Below are 23,648 nucleotides of genomic sequence, written 5' to 3' on the forward strand. Positions count from 1 at the left end.
CAGGCATATTGGTGCAATGTACTAAGCTATACCAATGTTACACATTTTTGTTGATCCCTTGCTAAATTTTCACATTCTAAGAAGCCTGCTGGATTGATTTTTTTTTTTTTCCTCACTAAATATAATAAGCAAAAATAATGCAATAACTATGATTATTATTCAGGAGTTGATAAAGAGAAGCTTTAAGCATATAGAATAAATTAAGTATGTAATATAACAAATCCCATGTGACTCATAAGCAGTTTCCACCTAAGCAGGTTAACTTGCACACATATGAGTGTGAAATATTATACAGTGAAAGCTGTGTGCCCTAGGAGACTACCCTAGGGTACTGACAAATACTTTACAACATCAAATTACCCATATTAAGCAAACTGGCTCTGCAATTTAACCAGAGATGGTCTATAATTGGTTCAAGGTACAACATTTTTTCCTAAGAGACCCACTAAAGCACTATGGATTTCAATGTCTATAGGCCAACGATATACATTTATAGCATTATTAATAAACTCTGTCACTTTGAACCATTTTGAATACTTTCAATGACTTCCTATCAAGCAAACAAACAACAAAAGGAACTTTAAAAATATATATATATTTTTTTAATTTCATGTAATTGTCTATTGAATACTTCATTAAAATTAAGCTAAAATTTAAATTATTTAATTCACACATATTTCAAGTTTTCAGTAGAAACATGTAAGAAGCTCTGTTTAAACAAACTTAGTAACAGTAATTTCTGATACCAAATAGCTGCAATCTAATCTCTTATGGGATTCTCTTAATTTTTATATATTTTTTTCAAGTACAATTTTCAGACACTTTTAATAAGAGACATCTCTTCTAAATTGTTCTCCTGCCCTGAAAGTGATTTGGTAAAAATGGCACTAGGGGCTCCAGATTCATTATCACACTGATTTTCCTACCCAATGAGCTCAGTTTGCAAGTAAATTTCTAACTGCCAGCTGCACAAACTCAGCCTGAGTCCTGGATCCATTCCATCTCATGCATCACCACCAGTAATAAATATCCTGTATGCCAGAATATGCCCTCCATGGCATCTGTGCAGTCCCAGTGCCATCCGTGAATTTGCACAGGTGTTGCTGGGGGCAGACGTTCAAATCAATAGGGTTACACACAAGTGGCTGAGAAAACGATCTGTCAAACAGAACTGCTAGTACTGCAATGATCTGTGGGATGGAAGGAACCCAGCCTGACTTGCAGAGCTTTGAAGAGGTTTTAGTTTCACAACTAGGAACAAAATTATTATTTTGTCTTGCAAAGAAAAATTCCAAAAGTGTTGCAGTGAATGTGGAACGTCCCAACATTATTTTAATGCCATTTCTTAGAGCATATATAATGCCCAAGGAACACATGTGGAGCTTTTTGTTTGTTTATTTTTGGTATTTTGTTGCCTTTTATTACTATTTTTTTAAGAGCTATCATTTTTCTATCAGAATGACATCATGAAAAATGCTGTCTTGGTATCTTAAAATATCTCCTTGTCTAAAATCAAAGGGCTGTGAAGAAATGACCCGACCATAAAGCCCCAGAGAAACAGGGCTGTTTTGCAACAATGTTTTAGGGGGGTATAGGAGAGCAACAACACACTTTAGGGTGCTAGCCTCTGTCCCACTAAGTCAATTCTAGCCTTCTGTCTTGCACACAACATACCAGGTTACTAACTAATATGCTTACTAACTGCTCAATTTGTAACTCCTGGGTTGTTTCAGTTTACAAACAATGCCCACAGTTTGTTTTTGCTGATCATGTTTTAAAAACATTGGTCAAAGTATGTTGTTGGAGTTACCTCCAAACAGTGAGCAGTTCAAGGGCAGGTCTCTGGTCAGATTTCTGTTACATGACCAGGCAGAGACTTGCTCGTCAGCTGGTGAGTAAGCTGAATCCTCGGCTCCAGAAGGAAGTGAGGAAGGAGGAGCTGATCCTGCTCACACTGACAACTTCACTGGGCTTCTGCTGGACCCCTGAGGCAACCGCATCCAACAGCAGAAGGCCACCCTACCTGGAAAGTCCCCACATCCTGTACTGGCCTGCCAGAGATCCAACACCATACTCACCACAGATCTCTGAAGCAAGTATTTTTGGCAAAATAAAGATTCCTGCACACGAAATCAAAGTATTTCTGGATACTTTACTCTTTATTTTCAAATTTGATGTAAATTTAATTTATCTGGATTTTGATAAGATTACTAGTTTAGTAATGTCAGATGTTTACTCCATTTCAGTTAAATGAGTATATTTCACCTATCATTCTGAAATATGGTTGTTACACATGGTGGTTCCGGGTGCCTAAATACCTAAATTTCCAAAGAAAATACTTTGTGGAAATCACAGTCCTATCAATTTCTACTCCAAGAACATGGAGGTGGCTAGCATACAGTAGCTGATAGGATGGAAGAGGAAGCCATCTTTCTAGTGATGACAAGGACACTGAGTTTTTCACATGAAGTAGCAGCTTAGGATAAAAACTCTAGGGAAGGTAAGATTCACCAACTCATAAAAAGCACAGCTGATGTGTCTTTTCACTATTTTACCCTGTGCTACCTAATGTGAAGTAAGAGCACAGCTTATTTTTATTTTCTCCTTATAGAGAAAATAAATTTCTCCTGTAAGAAGCTTACATTTATTACAGAAAAGACCTCTAAGAAATAAATGTGTGATCTAACCTCAGGTGTGACTCCTCCAGTCAGAATTCATTATATGCTTCCCATTAAAGCAAAACTCTTAACACTGTAATTCTTTCTTTCTCCTACAGCTTGTGATTCCCTCCACTTCCCACACCTTGCAGAAGGTGTGTAACTCCCGTTTCTCACATGTACCCCATGAAAAGTCATCCTGAGATCTCCAGACAAAAAGTCTGCAGCACAATTGAAAACAGGCATGAAATAAATAACAGAAAGTAAATTGCACTCATAGTACCATTTGTCTTCAGAAGTAGAACAGTAAAAATCTTGGCTTTTCAATTTGCTATTCTTGTTTTGGTAGCCAAAATCTTGCATGAAGTCTGTCACCTGTGTCTTAGAAACATGGATCACTTTTTCAAGCACTGACGGGGGCAGATGTAAGCACATAAGGCCACGTTGAGAGGGCCTATGCTCCTTTATGATGCATTTTCTTCCAGCTATCTTCATGCCTTCAGAGGCATCTTGTTGACTTCTAGACTCAGAGACCTCAGTGCTTTTACCAGCATTATATATTCACACTGGTCTGTGCTTGGGATAACATCTCCCTGAAATAGGGCACTAGGGAGTCCAGTGTGGACACAGATTTTTAACAGCCTCCACCCAAGGGGCAGGCATTGAGCTTTGTAAAGCATCCTGTTTTACCTGTTTTCTCCCACTTTCTGTGGTAGCCCAGCCTTCTATTGACCTAGATAATGGAAAGATGATTATTCATTTGAATTTCAAAAGAATGAATAGTGGGCTGTTAGCTCTGACTGCTCCACTCTGATAGGAATATACACACGCACACATACAATTATTGAACTGCTTTTAGAACAGTAAATTATTTAATTTTAACAGTAATATCTACTTATTCATGTACATGTTTTAATCAGATTTCCAAAATCCTCAAGACGATTTTTTTTTTTTTTTTTTTTCTTGAGTATGCCTATCAGTCTGTTTTCAGCTTCATTATCTTCCTGGTACTATCCTCCAAAACAAAGAAAAAAATAAAAAAAAAATCAGAACATAACATTAACAAGCAGGAGAAAACAGTAATGCTGTTTATATTTAAAAGATCACTTTGAGGAAAAATTGAAATGCTGCCAAGACACTTCAGAAAGTGAGATATAGTAGGAAAAAAAATCAAACAGAAAAATAGCATTTATGGAAGTTAAGTGATGCTCATAGTATTAATATTCTCATTTACAGGGACACAAATGAATGATAAGAAACATCCCAGATAAAGCCTGCTGTAATGACATTGTAAAGAAGATGGGGCTGCCTTGGCTTCAATCCACTCTGAAGCTTTATTAAAAATGATCTCTCGTGATCTCAATGAGTTAAATGTCAGATTCCGTCACCCTGGGGGATGAAGACCTAGGCATCAAAATGTCTTATCAGTATTGACTACATTGTTTCCATAGGAATTGACTGAAAATTTTCTAAAATAATTCACAGCTCTTAGAAAGTAATGATGTGACAAAATAGCGCTGTTTTATGAAAATGCATAGGTTTAATTATTTTAATAGGAAATTAAAGAAATGTTCCACTTTCATCAGCTTGAATTTTATGCAATGAGATGACAGTGGCATCTCCCCTAAATGTTAGGGCAACCAACAACAAATTAAAACCTGTTGGTGTGTTTCATTTTGCAAAACTACACCAAAGGCTCCTCTTATTTCCATATTGATTTAAAAGGCACAATGAAAATCTCAATTTCCCACCGACAGATTTTTTTTTTTTTTTTTGATAATCTGAATATTGACATTTACAGAAAAATAACAGTAATCATAAAGATTATCTGAGAGTCTTGGTACCCTGGTATAATTTTAGTAACAGAGCCCCAGCAGCAGTAAAACTGTCATCCCTGGAGGCAGGCAGCAAGCTATGTATCTCCTGAGACTCCTGTCCATGCCATCATTACGAGGAGCATGTTCTCACCCTTTCTGAACTTCCCATCCCACAGATGGCTCTCCAGTGTGCCTGATTTGATCCAGCACTTGCCCCTCTCTCAGAAGGAATGCTCTGCCCTGCCAGCAGCCCTCCCCAGACTGACCACAGCTGACCACAGCTGTGGCATGAACTCAGGCACTCCCGAAGGTGCTGCGCCCTCTCCTCTCGTGGTTTCTCTAAATCATAACATTTGATGACAGGCTGAGAACCCTGCCAGGCACATTTTCCATTTTACCTCTTGTCTCCCTGAGGATCAACATGATTATGGGGCTAAATCGTACCACCAAGTGCAGTTGCAAGGGGAGAGCGAGCAAGCCTCTGAAGAAAAAAAAAAACTTCCTAGGGTTCCTCGTGGCAAAGCAAAGTGGTATTTTTCTAAATCCATCTTTGGAAGGAAGAGACTGAGCCTTCTTCAGCTATGCCCTTTCCCTTCCCCTCACTTTGTAGCCCTCCCCACGGTCAGGCAGGGGAAGCAACACAACGCCTTGTGTTGGCCTCTTGACTGCTCCTCCAAACCGCTCCTGACCTCTGACAACGAGTGAGACCTGGTCGCCCTAATGCATCTGTAAAGCTAAAAGAGGTGAGGGAACTGTTTTTTTTTTTTTTGTTTGTTTTTTTTTTTTTTTTCTTCTCTGTATCAGCACTCATCACACCACAGCCTTATGATATCATAGCCACATCATCCCAACACAGTAATTTTGCTGCAGCCTGAGGAAAATGAACCACTGTGCTAATTAGAGACTGATTTACCAGGGGACCTGCTGCCCCATTAGCACCAGTTCTGACAGAGGAGAGGCCATGCCAGGGCTCATCCATCTCACCACCATCGCATCTCCTCCAGCCAGCAACCATCACCAAACTTATTAAATTTTTCTCTTGCTAATATCTGCACATGGTAGCTAGGAAAACGCGGGTGGGGGGACCCACAGAGCAGTGCTCAAGCTTATTTTCACCACGGGTTTCTCAAAGCAAAATGTCCAGGGACGAGGCACCATCGGATTTCCTGAGCTCCCCGCCAGAAACCAACGTAACAGCGCGTGGGCTCTGAGATAATCTCGACATCGCTGCGCACCCGGGTGCTTTCCGGAAAGCCAGCGAACAAGAAGGCAGGGCAGGCTCAGCCCCCCGGGAGCTGCCACACACCTGGCTTTGGGGGAAAGCCACCTTTACCCTCCGGGGGGCACCGGGGGCTCGGGGCACTGTGGACCCCCGTGTCCCTCAACACCAGCACTTCGCGCCCCCCACCCCCCTCCCCCCCGGGAGACGGGGGTGGCCACGGGGCTCCTGGCCCCGACACGGGGAGTGGGACTGCGGGCTCCGTCCCGGTGGGGACGGACAGACGGACGGAGGGAGGGACGAGCGGGCGGCGGAGCTCCAGCGCCCCCTGCCGCCCGCTGCAAAGGGCTCGTCGGCCTCCCGAGGGGAGCGGGGCACGGCGGGGGGTGCGGCGCGGCCGCCTTCCCTCTCCCCACCTAGCTCTGCAGCCGGGGGCGGTGGGGGGAGGTGGGCGAAGACCCCCGAGGGTAAAATAGCAGAGGGGGAAGAGGATGAAGGGGGTGTACGGGGGACAGGAGCCAAGCCCCCTCCCCCGCCGCCCCCCTGCAGAGGGGGGTGTGTCAGTGTGGGGGAGGGGAAGGGGAGCTGATAAAGCACGGGGGGCGTGTCGAGGGGGCGTGCCCGAGCGCCGCCATTGGCCGTCGGGGGGAGTGATGTCACCCATATGAGGGACTGATAACGAGTCGGGCGAGGAGCCGCGAGTTTTGCAGAAAGGGGTAGCGAGCGCGGCGGGGGCAGGCCGGGCGGCGAGGCCGGGGCACAACGCGGCAGAGCCCCCAGCGCACCCAGCCCGGCCCTGCCGCAGCGGGCCGAGGAGGAAGGCAGCGGCAGCCGCCCCCCGAAGCTCGCCCCCCGCCGGCTCCACCTCGCAGCAGCGCGGCGCCCAGCTCGGCTCGCCGGGGCAAGGTGCGCCGCTGGTGGGAGCGGCTTTGTTGGCTCGGAGGGGAGCGGCGGGGAGAAGCCGTGAGAAGCCCACCATGGTGCAGCAAGCGGAAAGCGCGGAGAGCGAGAGCAACCTGCCCCGGGAGGCAATGGACACCGAAGAGGGCGAGTTCATGGCTTGCAGCCCGGTGGCTTTAGACGAGAGCGATCCGGACTGGTGCAAAACGGCATCGGGGCACATAAAGAGACCGATGAACGCGTTTATGGTGTGGTCTAAGATCGAGAGGAGAAAAATCATGGAGCAGTCCCCGGACATGCACAACGCAGAGATCTCCAAGCGCCTGGGCAAGCGGTGGAAAATGCTGAAGGACAGCGAGAAGATCCCGTTCATCCGGGAGGCGGAGAGGCTGCGGCTCAAGCACATGGCTGATTACCCCGACTACAAATACAGGCCCAGGAAAAAGCCCAAAATGGACCCGTCGGCCAAGCCCAACGCCAGCCAAAGTCCGGAGAAAAACGCACCCACCAGCAGCGGCGGCAGCAAAAGCGCCAAGAGCTCCAGCAAGAAATGTAGCAAGCTGAAATCCTCCTCCGCCTCCTCGCCCCCCAAGCCGGGAGCCAAAGCCGCCCACCACGGGGACTACGCGGGCGACGAGTACGTTTTCGGCACCCTGAAAGTGAGCAGCAAGACGGTCAAGTGCGTCTTCATGGACGAGGAGGAGGAGGACGAGGAGGACGAGGACGAGCTGCAGCTGCGGATCAAGCAGGAGGCGGACGAGGAGGAGGAAGACGAGGAGCCGGGGCCGCAGCAGCTGCGGCGGTACAACGTGGCCAAAGTGCCGGCGAGTCCCACCTTGAGCTCCTCGGCGGAGTCCACCGAGGGGGCGAGCCTCTACGAGGAGGTGCGGGGCGGCGCCGCGGCGGCGGGCGGAGGCAGCAGACTCTACTACAGTTTCAAGAATATCACCAAGCAGGGCCCGCCGCCGCCCCAGCCTCCGGCCGGCCTCTCCCCGGCCTCGTCCCGCTCCATCTCCACCTCGTCGGCCGGCAGCGAGGAGGCGGACGACCTCCTCTTCGACCTCAGCCTCAACTTCTCGCAGCACGGCCACGCCGCCGCCGAGCTGGGGGCGGGCGCCGCCGCCGGCAACCTCTCCCTCTCGCTGGTGGACAAGGACCTGGACTCCTTCAGCGAGGGCAGCCTCGGCTCCCACTTCGAGTTCCCCGACTACTGCACCCCGGAGCTGAGTGAGATGATCGCGGGCGACTGGCTGGAGGCGAATTTCTCCGACCTGGTGTTCACGTACTGAGCGGGGGCGGCGGCGGAGAGGGCGGGCGCCGGTGCCGGTGGCGAGGCGGCGGAGCTGGAGCGACGCCGGTGATGATGATGATGATTAAAAAAAGTCTTGTTTTCTTTTTTTTAAAAAAAAAATATCGAAGTTAGTTCCGAGCCCGGGAGTTGTGATTTTTTTTTTTTAACTTTTGTTTTTTATTTTTTTTTATCGCATTTGGTGATCACAACAACAACAGCAAAGGCAAATGGGACTGGGGGAAAAATGATACGGAAGGCGCTGTTTGAAGCTTGTCGGTCTCTGATTGAAGTCTGGAAGATGGTCTGCAAAGAAGTCTTTTGGCAGCACAACTGTTACTCAAGGGGGTTTGTGGATTTTTTTTTTTTTTTTTTTTTTCCCGTGAGAGATCTTAAAGAACTGTTCTGATTTTTTTAATTATTTTTATTTTTCCGAAAGGGACCATTGCAACTTTTTTTGGAGGGAGAAAACTGATGTCTTCTATGCATCCGATTCTTAACAAAGCTGCAGGGAGCTTGAAAAAATGCAGACTGTACAAACGCTTACAAATAACTGAACTGACTTAAGATCAGAGTTTACTTTTCAGATCAAATTGTTTATGGTTTTACAAATGTGATTTCTACTTGCCAACTTTTTTTTTGTAACTTGTTCCCTTATACCTCCTTGATTGAATACCAGACAGCCTAGACCTCAGTACAAAAAGGTATTGAAACATTTTTGATACATAACAGACCTCAGTCTTTTTTAAAAATTAATATATTTTCAGGCGTATTTTTGTACAGTGAAAAGGGAACATTCTTGCTGTGTTTTTTCAGTAAGACTTTTCAGGCACTTCTTCCCTTTTATTTTCTTTTTTTCTCTGTTTTTAGCATGCAAGTTTGTTGGTACGTTACGTCCTGGTTTTAAAAGGATTAAAATTTTAAAAAAATAATCCTTGCATCTAAAGGCCTTGTGGTTTAAAAAAAAAAAAGAAACAAACACTTTTTTGTACAGCTATAGTTCAGATTTGTTCAATATTTGTAGGTAAAGATTTATTGAAAATGGTGATATAGACCTCAGAGCTGTTATCTTAGTTTAAAAGATTGTATATGTACTGTACTATAGTAGGACTTTATGTATCTCATACGCTGTGATATGTGGATGGGGCCCCAGATGGAAGGTATGAAACTGGATTCTCGATTTTAGCAAAAAAAAGAAAAAAGAAAAAAAGAAAAAAGGCACATAGTTAAAGTTTCTCATGTTGTGCAATATAATCTAAAGTACAGACCATCTGCATATTTTGTAGCAAATGATGGCAAAAGCAGACTTGTGCACTGTCAACATCATAGCCTGTTTTTTTTTTTTTTTTAATGCTGAAAGTCTGTATCTTGACAATTTTAATAAATCAGCTGGAACTGATAGAAACTCGTATCGCTATTAGTGTCTGTAGAAGTAACGCTGGAGATGCCGTGTTGTCACCCCTTGCCCGCGGAGGAGCGGTAGCTGTAGGCTGTAGTGCATGACCAGAGCTTGGGGGGGGGAAGGAAAATAAGGATTTATTGCCTTTTCATTTTTTATATATATATTCTTAATTATTTTCCCTCCTTTTTCCCCACCCTGCTTTTTCTGCTCCGTGCTGCCCCTCGGGGCGGGCGCGGTCCAGCCGGGTGCCCGCGGGCGGCCGGGGCGGACCGGACAAGGGGCCGTGCCCGTGCCGTGCCGGGCTCTGCGGGGCGGTGTGGTGCAGCAGGTGGGCTCACCCCGCTGCTTTTCTGCTCTCCCGCATCCCCCTCGGCCGCCCAGCATCACTTGGGCTCCCCCATGCCTCGCCTCACCCCCCCCGCATCGCATTGCCGGGGGCGGCGGGGCCAGTGCCCGCTCTCCCCCTGCTGCCCCAGGGGCAGCTCCCCCTCTCCATGCCTTTATCATTATTATTCCCCCCCTCTTTCCTCCCTTTCTCCCCGTTTTGCTGGCTAGCCTGGGCGAGACTTGATGAGGGGATACTCCGTGCCCCCATCTCCGCCTTAAGGCAGCGCTCGGCCTGCCGGGCCCGCTCCGGCCCCTCTACGAGGGGGCATGGGAAGGAAAGGGAAGGGGTACGAGCTTCTGCTATAGGTTATCAGACTTTGGCAGTGTGCGGTTTTGATTTTTTTTTTTATTATTATTATATATTTTTTTTCCTTAGGAGCCATCAGATTTCAGTTACATGCTCTGAAATGACTGCTGATGGCAATAAACAGACTCGCAAGGTGGAAGTTTGTTTCTCAAGACGTTTACTTTTTATCTGATAGGCATTGGTAATTTTTTTCTCCACTAATTAATGATCCAGCTGTTTACAGGGACAATTCACTGTGCTGGTATTTTGGTGGCAACCACTGCTACAGGCTTTCAGACTTGCTGAAATGAAAATCCTGCATACACATTTGTAAGGCATAATAAAACATAACATTAAAACCTGCATGCATGTTATGTTTAATCAAGGACAACTCTTAGGCATATAAGTGGTGAGATATCTTACTTTAGGTTAGTTAAATGAACTGGTAGTAAAATGATTAATATAATCTGATCTCTTTCTAATAATAATAATAAAACACTCATGATTCTAAATAAAAGTTGTTTGGCCTAAATCTTTGCTATCAGAAAAGAGATATAGCATATCTGGGAACTCAAATTTATGTCTTGCATTGTGATAATTCTTTATGAGAAACTGTGTTTTAAAACAAACTTAATTACAATATACAAGATATCCTTGGCAATGGATAGTCCTCAATAAAACAGAGTTTCTTGAATTTTCAGTTTTTGGTCTCAAATGATTAGTGTGTTCTCCATGTAGTAACTTAGAAATCAGATTGAAACAAATGACATTTATCTCTTCTAAGGCAAAAGAGTGAAAGAAAATAGATACACTGAAGTGCTCTAGCCTAGCCATTCACTACAATCCTGCTTTGGGAATCCCTTCTTGGGCTAGGGTGATGGAATCAGTTGATCAGGTTCTAAGTCTTAAAACTGAGCCAAAATTCTCTTAGTAATTCTTCACGCTATCATGAGAATATGGGGACTTTCTTCTGATCCCTTTCTTCTGATATGCATCCTTGTTTATTAAAGTAATAATAGGCAGTGTCATTAAACATTTGTGCTTTACAGATGTTCAATGAGTTACGAATGATTATGGTCGAATCTAGGCTGAATTTGGTTTGCATTGTAATTAGGTCTGTCTCAGCCTACAGGAGTTTTGACTTGTGTATATTTTTGGAAGATGTTTTTTAAAATTACCATTTAAGATATTAGTCAAGGATAACTAATTTAAAGAATCCAAGTATAGAGCAGTCAGGCATATTTTAAAAGAGCAACAGGTCTACTTTAGTTAAAGAGTATAATACCCACTCAGAAGTATATCTTTTCTTCTAGTTGGGAGTGATACAATACTATATTAGAGGAATATTTTGAGTGAAGGTGTATAGTGCAGGGAGATAATTTTTGTCCATGAAGTTTGACTTTCATTTATTTCAGAGTTATTGTTGCATATTATTCAAGAAAAAAAAAAAAATAGGCAGAATTCTTTTTAAGCCACTACACTGTTAGGGCTGAAGGGTGATGCTGTTGAATGCCTAAGCTCCTGCTGATTTCAAAGAAAGTAACAAAAAATCTTCTAATCAGGAAGAATAGCGTTTGCTAAAATACTCGTATATTTTGCTTTTGTTGTATCTAATAGTATTCCTATCTTCAGCTCCTTTTAAATTTTATTTTTAGTGTACATAAGAATCCTTTTTTGACCTGCTAGAGCAGTCCTGTTGCAGGCTTAATATCTCCCATGGCCTTTTTTCACATTTTTTGCATTTGTCTCTGTACGATACTATTATGAGTAGAATAAGGCTTAGTGATACAAGGGAGAAAAATGAGTTTTTGTTGTTGTTGTTGTTGTTGTTGTTTGGTTTTGGAAAGACATTTTTCTTTGTAGCACTGAGGATGTCAGCTCCATGTAAAACTAAATCAAACATGGTGATTCTTTTTCATTTTATAGTAAGAATTTTTGTTAAGTTACCATTTCCCCCCTTTGGTTGCTCTCCCTCTACGCCTTATTTGTTTTAAAAAACAAGTACACCTAAGAAATATCTTAATTCCTTTAGTTCAATTGTTTACAAATGTGATGGGAAGACTCATTCCAAGCATCCTGTATGTGCTACATGCTCTTTAGGCATTCACTGTCATTCGGGTTAAAGTTCTCCAAGTCTACTGAATGTGATTTGCATGTATGCAGTCTGATCCTTCCCACAAGCCTGTCTGAGGAAGGTGCAACTCTGGTGTTACGCTAATGTACAACTGGTGTGGGGCCAAAGCTAGGGCCATATACTTTTTAGGTGTTTGATACTGAACACAGTTCATTAAGTTCCTTTTTACATCTGAACAGTTGCTGCCTAGTAAGGCCTTAAACCTGGAATAAATAAATAAATAAATAAATTCTCATTGAGCTTAATGGGAGTTTTTGCCTCAAGGGCTGCTGGCAGGATAGTTGTCTTAGTTCTTCATAACCTTCATTTGGAAGCATGGCCAGAAAAAAAAAGAAAAAAGAAAAAGAAAAAAAAGAAAAGAAAAGAAAAAAAAAATAATTCAATGAGTTGCCTTACATTTATCCTTCTATATGGTTGTATTGCTTTGATTTATTTCCTTTCCCCTCACCCACATCAAAGGCTGTGATTGTTTTTTTTTTTTTTTGTTGTTGTTGTTTTTTTTTTATTTTTTTTTTTGCACACTACCTATACCAATTAACTGCCTAATCTCTACATGGATGCAGTGAATTTGTAAGAGAATTTCACAAGCAAGTAGTTTTTTAGTGAGTTTAAAGTAAATAGAGTTTTAAAGACCTATTTTTATATTCAAAATAAAGCACAAATGTGCAGAAAGTGTAGAATGACAAAAAGGGAAACAAAAGTTCATAATATTTCATGTATAAAAAGTAATACCTTCTTTGTGTTGGGATTCTCTTAGAAAACCCAATACTTATGCCAGTGCAAAGATAGGAATATTTTAAAAACTCTTAGAAAATTGTGACTGACAGCAATTTCAAAGGAATGACTTCTGTAGATACAAGGAAACCCCTAAAGCAATATGGATAAGAAGGGGTGAATGGTTTTCAATGATGAACAACAACCTGGAAGTGTGAGAATGGAGGTTTCAATCCTTATTAATTAATCATATTTCTTCTTTTGTGGTTAGTTACAACATCTGGATTTTCTGTGAAGTGCAATCTTGTAGGATGAAAAAGTGCATGGCGGCAAACTTCTAAGACTTGCCAATACTCAGAAGCAGGTTTGATTTAGCATTATATGTTATTAATTAGGACATTTCGATTTTGGTAACTCCCACTTCTAAGAAAATCAAGACCCTGATTTACCACTTGAAGAAATTTGGTCAACTAATAATGATTAATCCAGGAACTCCCATTGTCACAGTTTGTTTTTGTTTCCATCGTCCTGCTTATCTCCAAAACCAACTTGCCTCAACTCCTGGCTAAACCAGGGAGAAGAGTTATATGCCATTGTTAGTTCATTTACAATTTGTATCTGTTTTTGCTCTTGTACATATGTTGGCGTTTTGGAGTCTTTACATAAATGCTGTGATACTTTTTTCTTCTTTTTATTTTTTTTTTGGTGGGCTGTTTTAAAATGGAGGCCTGTTTTCCAGTGTGGGACTTTTGATGGTTACAACATTTCAATGATGTTGCATGATGGCCGCAGGTGGGGGAAATTGAATGTTTTAGAGCAGTTTTTCAAGCATGACACTTTTAAAATATGTAATTTCAAAGACTTTTCAAGGCCACATGAAATTAGTTTTCATAGCCACTCCAGGTCTTGGGGGGAAAAGCTGAAAAGTACTTTTGTTTAGAAGTCTGAGTGATGGTGGGGGGGAAACCTTTTCTTGAGGTTTTTGCATGCCAGTGCACGGCCTATTGCTGTGAGAGAAGGAAGATGGTAAGGCTGCTTGAGGCGATGCACTGGAGGACAAAGTGTTTTCTAGCACTAGAAAAAGAAAATGCATGGCAAAGTTTTGTCTTCTAGTAGACTATATAGCATGCAGAGTTTAGTACGTGTCAAAACAGTGTATGACATTGCTGTATCAAAGTTGTAAAATTAAGCATTATTTATTGAAAACTATGTATTTTTTTTGTAAAAACCTGATCACCTAGAGGATTAATATCAGTGACTTGTGCTAGTGCTACAAACTTAACCAGCTTCTTTACTACAGTACTTGATATGCAGTGTTAATGCTCAGGGTTGAAACCAGTCCACTCCAATGTCTTTTTTTGCAAGAGTTTTTAAATAAAGGAACAACATAATGCAATTGTTCAAAAGACTCTAATAAAATTGTGTGATCAATCTTCCTATGTGTTTTTATGTGGATTTTTTTTTTTTCCAGTATTGCATTTTGTAAATGCAGTTCAGCTATTATAGTGAATCCATTCTTCATTCTGTGGGCACCCAAAGCTGAAAAAGCTGAAATTCAGTTGGAATAATTTGTCTTTTGAAAAAAACACTCAGCAGATAGTTATGGTCAAGGTAAAGAGGGTAAGTGCTGTTCTGGGCACGTCTGAGAGACACTGAAACAGAGAATAAGCCAATTAACTTTTTTTTTGTTTTGTTTTGTTTTTTTTGTTTGTTTGTTTGTTTGTTAGTACTCTGGATAAAACAATAAAATATTTTATGATGAACATTTAAAAAATTACTTTAAAGTTGACCATAGAAGAATGAAATAAGATGGATTACATGCCAGCAAAACCCATTTCTATCTGTATCTTTTTTCTACAAACAATTTCCCATCTAAATGTATTTTGGCATAGAAAAAATCATTCTGTATTAAGATTCTAGTTATGAAAATGTTTTTATGAGAACCCTGTAATCAATTCTTGGAACTATAAAAAAGGTGTTTTTAATGTGTTTATGTGGTGAAAGTTGTTTGTATATTAAATATGGTTTTATAGAAATGATGGAGTTCTATTGTTACAAATTAAAAATCTGCAATTAACACGAGACATCTTTTGCTGAAACAAACTTTCTAGAGGTCCTGTCTGTAGACATATTTCCATATTCAAAAAAAAAAAAAAAGGGAAAAAAAAAAAAAAAAGAGAGAGAATACAAAGCACATCTCTCTCCTGCTTGTATTTTATATCTATACTTCTGCAACTTTACCTAAGGGTGAAAATATCAACTGATAATAGTTTCCTTCCCATCAAGGGGTTGTAGGTTAATCCTAGAATCCAGGAAAAAATAATAATAATAATAATAACAATAATAATATTGACTTCAGCTTTAGCTGATACAAGCCTTTAAATCTGAGTAGAGTCAATTCACCAAATAAAAGGTTTCAGATTATTTTGTATGAATCTTGAGTACAGCTCCTCCTGTTGCCCTTATTGTTATCACAACATCTGAGTAACTTCTTTCTCCAAAACACATTTCTCAGTTGACAAGTAACTATTTCTCTTTAATTTGCCAAATTTACTGAGAGCACTGAAAACAATTATATAATTTCAAAAGTCTGGTCTAGTAGTATTCTGTTTTGTGAATGGAGGTGTGTAACTGACGTGACGTAAAAGTTTGAATTTGATGCATCATAGTGAATATAGGAACTTTAAGCTGGTCGTTCTAAATCAGTGAAATAAAATCTTTATTTACAGCCATCACACCACTGTTCTTTCTGTATTTATGAAAAAGGTTTTAAAAATACTTTTTAAGATACTTTAGAGGGATTTGAAACAATGCACTAAAAACATATAATTTATATATAATATATATATAAGTTCCCATTGTGTTTTCTTGTTTATGTATCATTGTATATAAACAAAGACAATTTACAGAAATCTATCAGAACAGACTAAGGCCGTCTCTATATTATCTCAAATGTCTGTAGCTACAGTCTTGTGTTTGGCTCTTCCTAAGTGAGAAGTGTCACTACTGTACTGAAAAATAGAACTTCGGTTCTGAATTATCAGGTCCTGTTATTGCCAGAGAAAATTTCTACATTACACATTGGGAATCTTTCCTATCCTGTGCTTGAAAGTGTTTTTGGATTGGTAAACTACAAGTTATCACATCTTAAAACTATCATTTTGGAGGTATTATGTGGCTTGGGTGTTGGCTGTTTTATATGAAAGAAAGGGTAGGAGAACACGTTTGGGGTAAAGAAGTAAAACTCTGACTTCTCATTTCAGTTTTGATTAATATGTTCTCAAGTCTGAACTTCAGGACAAACCCTAGAAGTTCATGAAAACATGGAATGTGGGTAACACAGACCCACAAATATACCCAAACTCATTTGTTATCCTTGGAATTTATTAAGTTTTGTGATAGCCTTTCATAGCCTATTAAAGTTTGGTAGAATAAAAAAATCCACCACAATACAAATATCTCCTGCTATATTAATTCCCACCATGGTTGAAAGAACTTAACGCTTTCCCTTGAAATTTGGTGTTTACATTTACTGGCATAATTCTGACATTTGCATAAGCTAAAGTGTCTATGATAGATCACTTTTTCTGCTACTCAGAAAATTTGACTAAAGACAGTGATTATCTTCAAAATTTACTCATGTATGTCCTTTAAAATATATTTACAAGTTTTATTTTTTCAAGTCTTAATATTAACGAAGGATACATAGGGAATGGGGCAGGATTTAGCTGTAAGCAAGCACAACAACCAGTTCAAGAAATACATAGCAAAAAGGAAATTTAAATCTCAATTGTATTTATTCTGTTGAGTTTCATATATTACTGTGGCATTTTGGCATCTAATATTGTCCTGGTTTCTGCTGGGATAGTTATTTTTCTTCATAGTCTGAAGACAAAATGAGGACATATATATATTAATAGTTTTCATCTCTAAGACACAAAATAGGCATCAAGTTAAAACTCTGCAATAGCTTTATGTATGTTCAAATTACATTTTCAAGTTGTTACTAAAACTAAGAACTGATTTTAGGGGTTACAAAGATGTTCTTACTTACTTAATATTCTTACTTACATTAATAAGAACTAATTTTTGGTCTTACACTTACAGCTAGTCTTTACGTGATGAGACACTGTTGGCCTGCATGTCCTTAGGGTATTAGTCCCTGAATATCTATAAAGCCTGCCTTTCATTCACCTAATTTCATTCACCTTGTTTGTTGAGTTTTAGCTCTCATACTTTTTAGAGATAAGAACCAATCTTTTCCCCTGATAATATCACTGTTGTGCATAGTCTTTCATTCTCGTTCAAAAGGTAGAAAAAAGGTAGAAAAATCAGTGAGAACTGCCCATCTTACATCTATTTATATCCTTGGAAAGTACTACTACTGCCTCTTTTTTAGGCTGTGGACAGCCATAGCCTAAACCAATTGTGCCATTCTCAGCTCTGTGTGGTCATTCATCAGCTGTGGGTTATCAATAGCTCTGCAAGCAGAGTGATTCATCTGAAGTCATCTACACTTATGAAAACCATCTAAGTTATCTACTTAAACAGTTAAAACTAACCATCCTGATTTTGCCTGAAGTTGGTATGAACAGTGAAGTTTTAGCATCTGTAAAAAGCAGCAGTAACCATGCTGTCTGTCACCCCTCAATAACTACATGTTTAAAATGAAAACTATAATGTTGACATGATAATCTGAGACTTCTTCAGCCCCCCCAAAAAGTGTTATGGCCAGATATTTTTGCACTTTTTTTCACCATATCAGTCAGTCAGAAAAAAATATTGCTGTTTTTTTTTTCTCTAGCCTTTTCCTGAGCATGTATTGTATATATAAATGGATAGGTGTGAATATTGATATATATCACAGTCTTTCATGCAAAAACACAGACACACATTACTAAGGTAGCTTTGTCAGTCTTGTAAAGTTAAGGAACAACATGGGAAAAATTGCTTTTTCAACTTTATTCAAATCCTTTTTAGTGAATATACTGGCAGGAGAACATGCGTACCAAGCAATGCTGTACCTAGAAGTTAGGCACCTGGCTCCAGTTCTCATCCATGGCAGACGACTGGGCACAGCCTTAGTGCCATGTGATGAGAGGTCTGCAGCTTGACTGTGAAAATGGGAGGTGTTTGGTGTCTCAGACACTGGACTGAGGATTTTATGCTGGCCCTCTCTATCTACTCAAGACCTCAAGTTCATGGTTTTATTCTAATTCATTTTATTCTAATTCATTCACTTAGGGAGCAGAAAACACAGGAAAGAGATGGAAAGCACATCTATGCTAAGAAATTAAACAGCACACAGTACAGGCTCTGGAACTCAGTTGTCTGTATTGTTAAATTGTTAGAAAAATCCCTGACATGGTTTTGGCTGGTGAATACTAGTGCTCTTCCAAAAAATCACTGGAACAATTTGAAAATTAGCATGGGCCAAAGATCATTCCCAATAGGCAGTTTGGATTCATCCACTCTGTTTTGGAAACTAGGAGAGTTTACTAGTGTAGATGTGGCCAGATCATGCCAGCTGGCCTCAAAAACAGGGAACAGACCCTGGAATATTTATTAGCAGAGATGTGGCTATAGGTTATAAACCCTATTCTGTAGGACTTTGACCATAAAATCACTATAATTTTGGAGAATACCTTATCCTTAATCTATGAACTGAAATGTAAAGGTCATGAAGCTAAAGGCAAAGTAAAAAGGAATTAGACTTTCTACTCTATTACTGATACATAATATGTATTGGTATTTGTATTGTCACTTCTGCAAATGGTGCATTTCTGTTTCATTGTCATGGGGACTAATCTTCAACAGCAGTAGTGCACAGTGAGACTGTAACCACAGATTTTTTTTTAAAAAAAACATGGTAATTTCAGATGGAATTTAAGAAGAGGAAAATGCTCTAGCTAATAAAAATGACAATTTATGCTGCAATGCCTTCACTCCCAGGAATCCAAAAACACTTTACAAATACTGTTGGCCAATTTTGAGCTACTCTTGTAGTCAAAATACCTACTGAAATCAATTGTAGAATCACTTCTATTGAATCTCCTCCAACAGTAGAGCTGAGTGAGAATTTTATATGTTGAACAGCTGTAGAACTGGAGACATGAAATTGCTATTTAAATTATAAATAAGAATCATACAGTGTATGTTCTTCTAGCACTCGAACAGATAGTTTAGACAATATTTTCATAAGCTACACTCTTAGGAAAAGAAATCAATCCAGCTGGACTAGATAAGAGGGAATCATTAAGCATTTTTCCTACTTAAATATTAACATAATTTAGTAAAATTGATTTAGTGTCCTGAAAAGGGAATGCTCCTGTGATCAGCACATCAGTGTTATGGTCTAACCCCAGTGATTACTCAATCACACCAATCACACACACACACACACACAAAAACTGTTTCAAACTTTATTATTATTATTATTATTTTTGTTAAGGATTGGAAATGAAACAAAGACTAAAAAACATAAAGGAAGATTCAAGTTTCAGACTTATTTGGGTTATACCAATATCAAAACAAAATGATACATCTGCAGTGTACAAGATTTCACAACTTTTCTGATAATCAATGGTTTCTTGCTCCATGCAAGGTCCTCTGATATTATTCACTGAACAAATGCTATCTGACTTTGAAGAAAGGTATGATAATCTGAACAAGATTGCTGTGGCTAGAAGGAAAAACAGAGCAGCATAAGCTTTGCTAGGGAAACAAAACAAAACAAACAAACATACAAAAAGCTAAAATGGGAAAGAAAGACAAGACAAGCAACTTGCCTACAAAGAGTTGTCCACTGTGTTCTATAGACTCTTTTAGCACCTAAAACTATAAAAGGGCTGCCACACCAGAGTAATTTCCAAAATACCCTCAACACTGGGATCCTGAAAAATTGCATCAGCTGCTTAGGTCATCAGGATCAGTCTTAGCCAATGACATTTCTTTGAATGGACATGCCCAGGGCACCAGCCAGCAAGATGTGCTGTGGCTGTTTTCTTCCCCACCTTCCTATGGGGCTGGTGGCAACCTCAATCTCTGGAAGTTAAAATATGAATCTGTGAGGGACAAGGATGGGGATATGAAGTTCAATATCCCTATTAGTATTTGCAGATGACTCGTCTCCTAAAACACTAGAGGTGTTTGTAGGGTTGTATGACACCAACCTGCACTTTTGGAGAATGAGACTTTAAGCCAGAGTGCTATTACTCCTCCCTGACACTGTCATTTTCCTTATTCACTATTTCAAGAGAGAATTTAGTTATGAAAGCTGAAGAAAAAATTGTGACATATTTTCTTTGGATGCAGATTGATAGAGCTCTGTTTGATTGTCTGTTATCAGTTAGCCAGCAGTAAAGTTAGACCAGAAGCGGATTTCTTCCATTGTATCCCAGAGTAAAGAATTTAATTAGTGTGAAAACACCTCTTTCCAGTCACACCCAGAAAGTCACTTTTTATGAAATTGGAGACAACGTCTATTGAATAATGACCTGATATTGACTGAAGATTCCTACTACTGTGGGATTAGTAGGCTTAAACATTAGCAAGTTTCACAAAATGTTAATAAAATATTTATTCGGCTATTACTTTTCTTGACCTATTTGTTGAGTTCACTAATGGATTCAGGCTTCCCAGAAAGAAACTTATACATTAATTTGAAGCTTAGCTAGCTATTTTCCTCAGTGATGATATATGCATTTTTCTGTCACATATATATATGTTATAAAATTAGGAACATATATATCTATATACAAAGTTATGAATATCTAAGAGGAAAAACAGTAATCAATTTTAACTCAAATAGTTTCATTTTTTTAAACAGTTTAATAGCTTTAAAAAAAAAAAAAAAAGATTTAATAAATATTCACTGATTCATCCAACATCCAATTGTTTTGTATATTGTATTAAAAATCACAAACTATTTAGTGTGCACCTCATATTAGGATACTATCTAGTCAAATCCACACTCACAGAATAATTTCCTGATTTTTTTTTTTTTTTCCTCTTTTGGATTCTCTTTTAAGAGACTTCTAATAGATCTGGATTCTGAGATTGTCTTCTCAAATTGGTCTAATTCATATTATTAATATTCTTGCATGTAAGAGAACTGGAATGTTGCAGCTGGTATATCAAGGAAGATTTTTCATAAAAGACTCACAGAATTCAGAAATCCTGTCATTTGTGGGACACAGAAGACCTACTTTAGGTGCCAGGTAAAAAAATATATGATATAGTATAATACATATACATATAGGTATACATATACACACACATTTATAATAACATTTATAATATAATTATATTATATTGTATTGTATTATATTATTTATTATACATATATATTATATTATACATATATACATATATATTTAAACATATTTTCAATTTAATTTGCATGGGCTGTGGTTTAAAGCAGACAAGTAATTTAATCTATACTTGATGTATTGTGTCTTACAATTGAAGAAATAAAACATTTTTAAGTTTGACTCCAAAATTCTGCCAAGCCTTGAAACAGAGGGAATATCTGAGAAGTATTAGTGTGTGTGTGTGGAGAGGGGGGGGGGGGTAGGGAGCACTGAAACAAAAATATGTATTCCAACAGAAATTGTATTTTACTTCTCTTAAGTGCTAGGCACCAATTCCCAGCTCATGGAAGTTAGCAAGGGCTAGAATTTCTCCTTGCGTCACAAAAGGTTCTTGTAACCTGCTCATCTGAGAGATTAGCATGTGGGATGTATTTCCCATTGTCCCTCCAAAATCCAGAAATATATTCTAATCATTTTTTGCCTTCCTCCTTTCTGGTAACTTTGCAGTGTTATTAAAAGATTTATGTATTTCACATGTGATAAATAGAATCAAAGGTAAATAAAGTAACATTAAAAATGTAACTACTGACCTCTTACTGAGAAAAACAGATATTAACAACACTCCCTCTCTCCTCTTTTGCTTTGGGAAAGTGAGAGCAGAAGAAGCGGTGTCTTTTTATGTTTGCCTTCTCCAGTCCTTTTGATACTCCCTTTATTTCACACTATTACTATTTAGACTTGGATTAATTAACCTCTCCCAAATCAAGTATTAGCCATCAGACATGCAAAGTACTATGGGAATATGTTGGAAACAAGACATAAGTGAATGTCACAAGCAGAATAGTTTGTCTATTATCTGAAATAACAAACAAACTTGAACAAGCAAATGTAATTTTCCTCTCTTTTTCTATAAATATATATTTTTGAATAGATGTCTCAGCAACGTCTGAAACAAACATTTATGTAAACAGTACGGACTACTTAAGAGGCATGAGAAATAATAGAAAGTGAGACATACTGCTGCCTTTTCCCGGGGGTGCAGCATGTGTAATACATGTGAAAGATGACATCATCCACAGAGGTGACTGGATTCACACACATACTATAAATAAATCATTCAATAAAATGAAGAACTAGCAGAATGGACAAGACAGTCATATATTTTACATGTATTATTTGTGCAATAATCTGGATCAGCCTCTAAATCTTTCCAGTTTCACAGGTAAACAGAATACGTATTGTCATCTGAAAAACAAAAGAAAAAAAAAAAAAAAAAGATATTTCTTCCTTTAGATTTACAGATAACGTTGTACAGAATGAAGCTAAATAAATCCAACTCTATAATGCCAAAATTAGTTTTTCATTTTTATAGACTATACATGAATATATTTATTTATTTATTTATTTATCTATTTATCAATTTATTATAATAATTATTATTTTTCAAATGTAACATAGAAATACTCCCTCAGTCCCAGAAGGTGTGGAATAACTTGCAGGCAGTAGGGACATAGTGCACAGAGGATGAGTGTGGCTGAGCTCCAGTGGTTGTAGTGTTTCCTTTCTAAGGCCACCACTGTCAGGTCCATAGGATGCAGGGAAAACCATCAGTCCTGTAAATGCCATGAACACTCTCCCAAGGCTAGTCCCAAACATAATTTTGGGATATGGATGCCTGCATTTTTTGGACTTGCCAGATTTAGGGCTGAATTCAGACTACCTATAACCCACCTTGGTTTACACTGTGGGAGCTGAAGGACTCAGATGACGTGGCCGTACCTAATCATTGCAGCAGATGAAAATCCCATGCTGGGACAGGAGGTTCCTCTAGCAGACACAAAGGGACCATGCAATGTGCTTAACTTCAACATAGCAAGAGTCTGGAATTTCTGTTAATTGAGAACCACAGAGGGTTAAGAGCTAAATCAAGCAAGTTAATGTTTTGTAAAATTTATATTTTTGTTTTTTTTTTTTTTTTTTTTTTTTTTGCAAGATCACTTTTCTGAGGAGTGGGAGATGTCTCCTGTGCCTTCGTCAGGCTGCAGCTCTCAAGCACAGCCCCTGTACTCAGGGATGGGACAGATCCTGCCCTGTACTGGGCCATCACCACTGAATATGAGATCCATGGGTGTAGGTAAAGCAAAAATATGTGCAGCAATATTTACTCTCTTCCAGTTATTTGCATAAGTCGTGGCAGCATCAAAGGAACGTGTCTTCCTCTTGGGGTGGAGGGCGATGAGATTCCTGTTTAAATTTAGTGCCTGTGGAAGTGCGTTCACAGACGAGGCCTCTGAGAATGCTCTGTCTCCCTCACTGCTATTTACAGCATCTGACTGAGTGCCGGAGGCTGCAAGCTGGTAAATGTAAAGATAAATTTGGATACGTGCTTTTCTGAATTGGGACCTTTCAGTTGGTCCACAAAAATTCTGGTTATAGTGGAGACTAAAGTTATCAAGTAAATACAGGAATAATGAAATAAGTGGAAATTGATTGCTTTTTATTTTTATAACATTTTATTTATTTATTTATTTA

The 23,648-nt window shown here is 39.5% G+C and overlaps 1 protein-coding gene and 1 long non-coding RNA gene across 2 annotated transcripts in view; one reads left to right on the plus strand and one right to left on the minus strand.

The window, feature by feature from the left end:
* The window catches only part of LOC118164377, a 703,421-nt gene that overhangs the window by 324,862 nt on the left and 354,911 nt on the right, over window positions 1-23,648 (minus strand). The gene's annotated exons all lie outside the window — the stretch shown is intronic.
* Window positions 6,371-9,228, plus strand: SOX11 (SRY-box transcription factor 11). The gene has a single exon (XM_035321882.1). It carries the CDS (start codon window positions 6,671-6,673, stop codon window positions 7,880-7,882), a length of 1,212 nt encoding a protein of 403 aa, XP_035177773.1. The 5' UTR covers window positions 6,371-6,670; the 3' UTR covers window positions 7,883-9,228.

The sequence above is a fragment of the Oxyura jamaicensis genome, chromosome 3 (assembly GCF_011077185.1).
Source record: "Oxyura jamaicensis isolate SHBP4307 breed ruddy duck chromosome 3, BPBGC_Ojam_1.0, whole genome shotgun sequence".
Taxonomy (NCBI): Eukaryota; Metazoa; Chordata; class Aves; order Anseriformes; family Anatidae; genus Oxyura; species Oxyura jamaicensis.

Excerpts from the sequence above, each read along its gene's own strand:
- SOX11 (XM_035321882.1), top strand. The coding sequence starts at position 6,671 with ATGGTGCAGCAAGCGGAAAGCGCGGAGAGCGAGAGCAACCTGCCCCGG.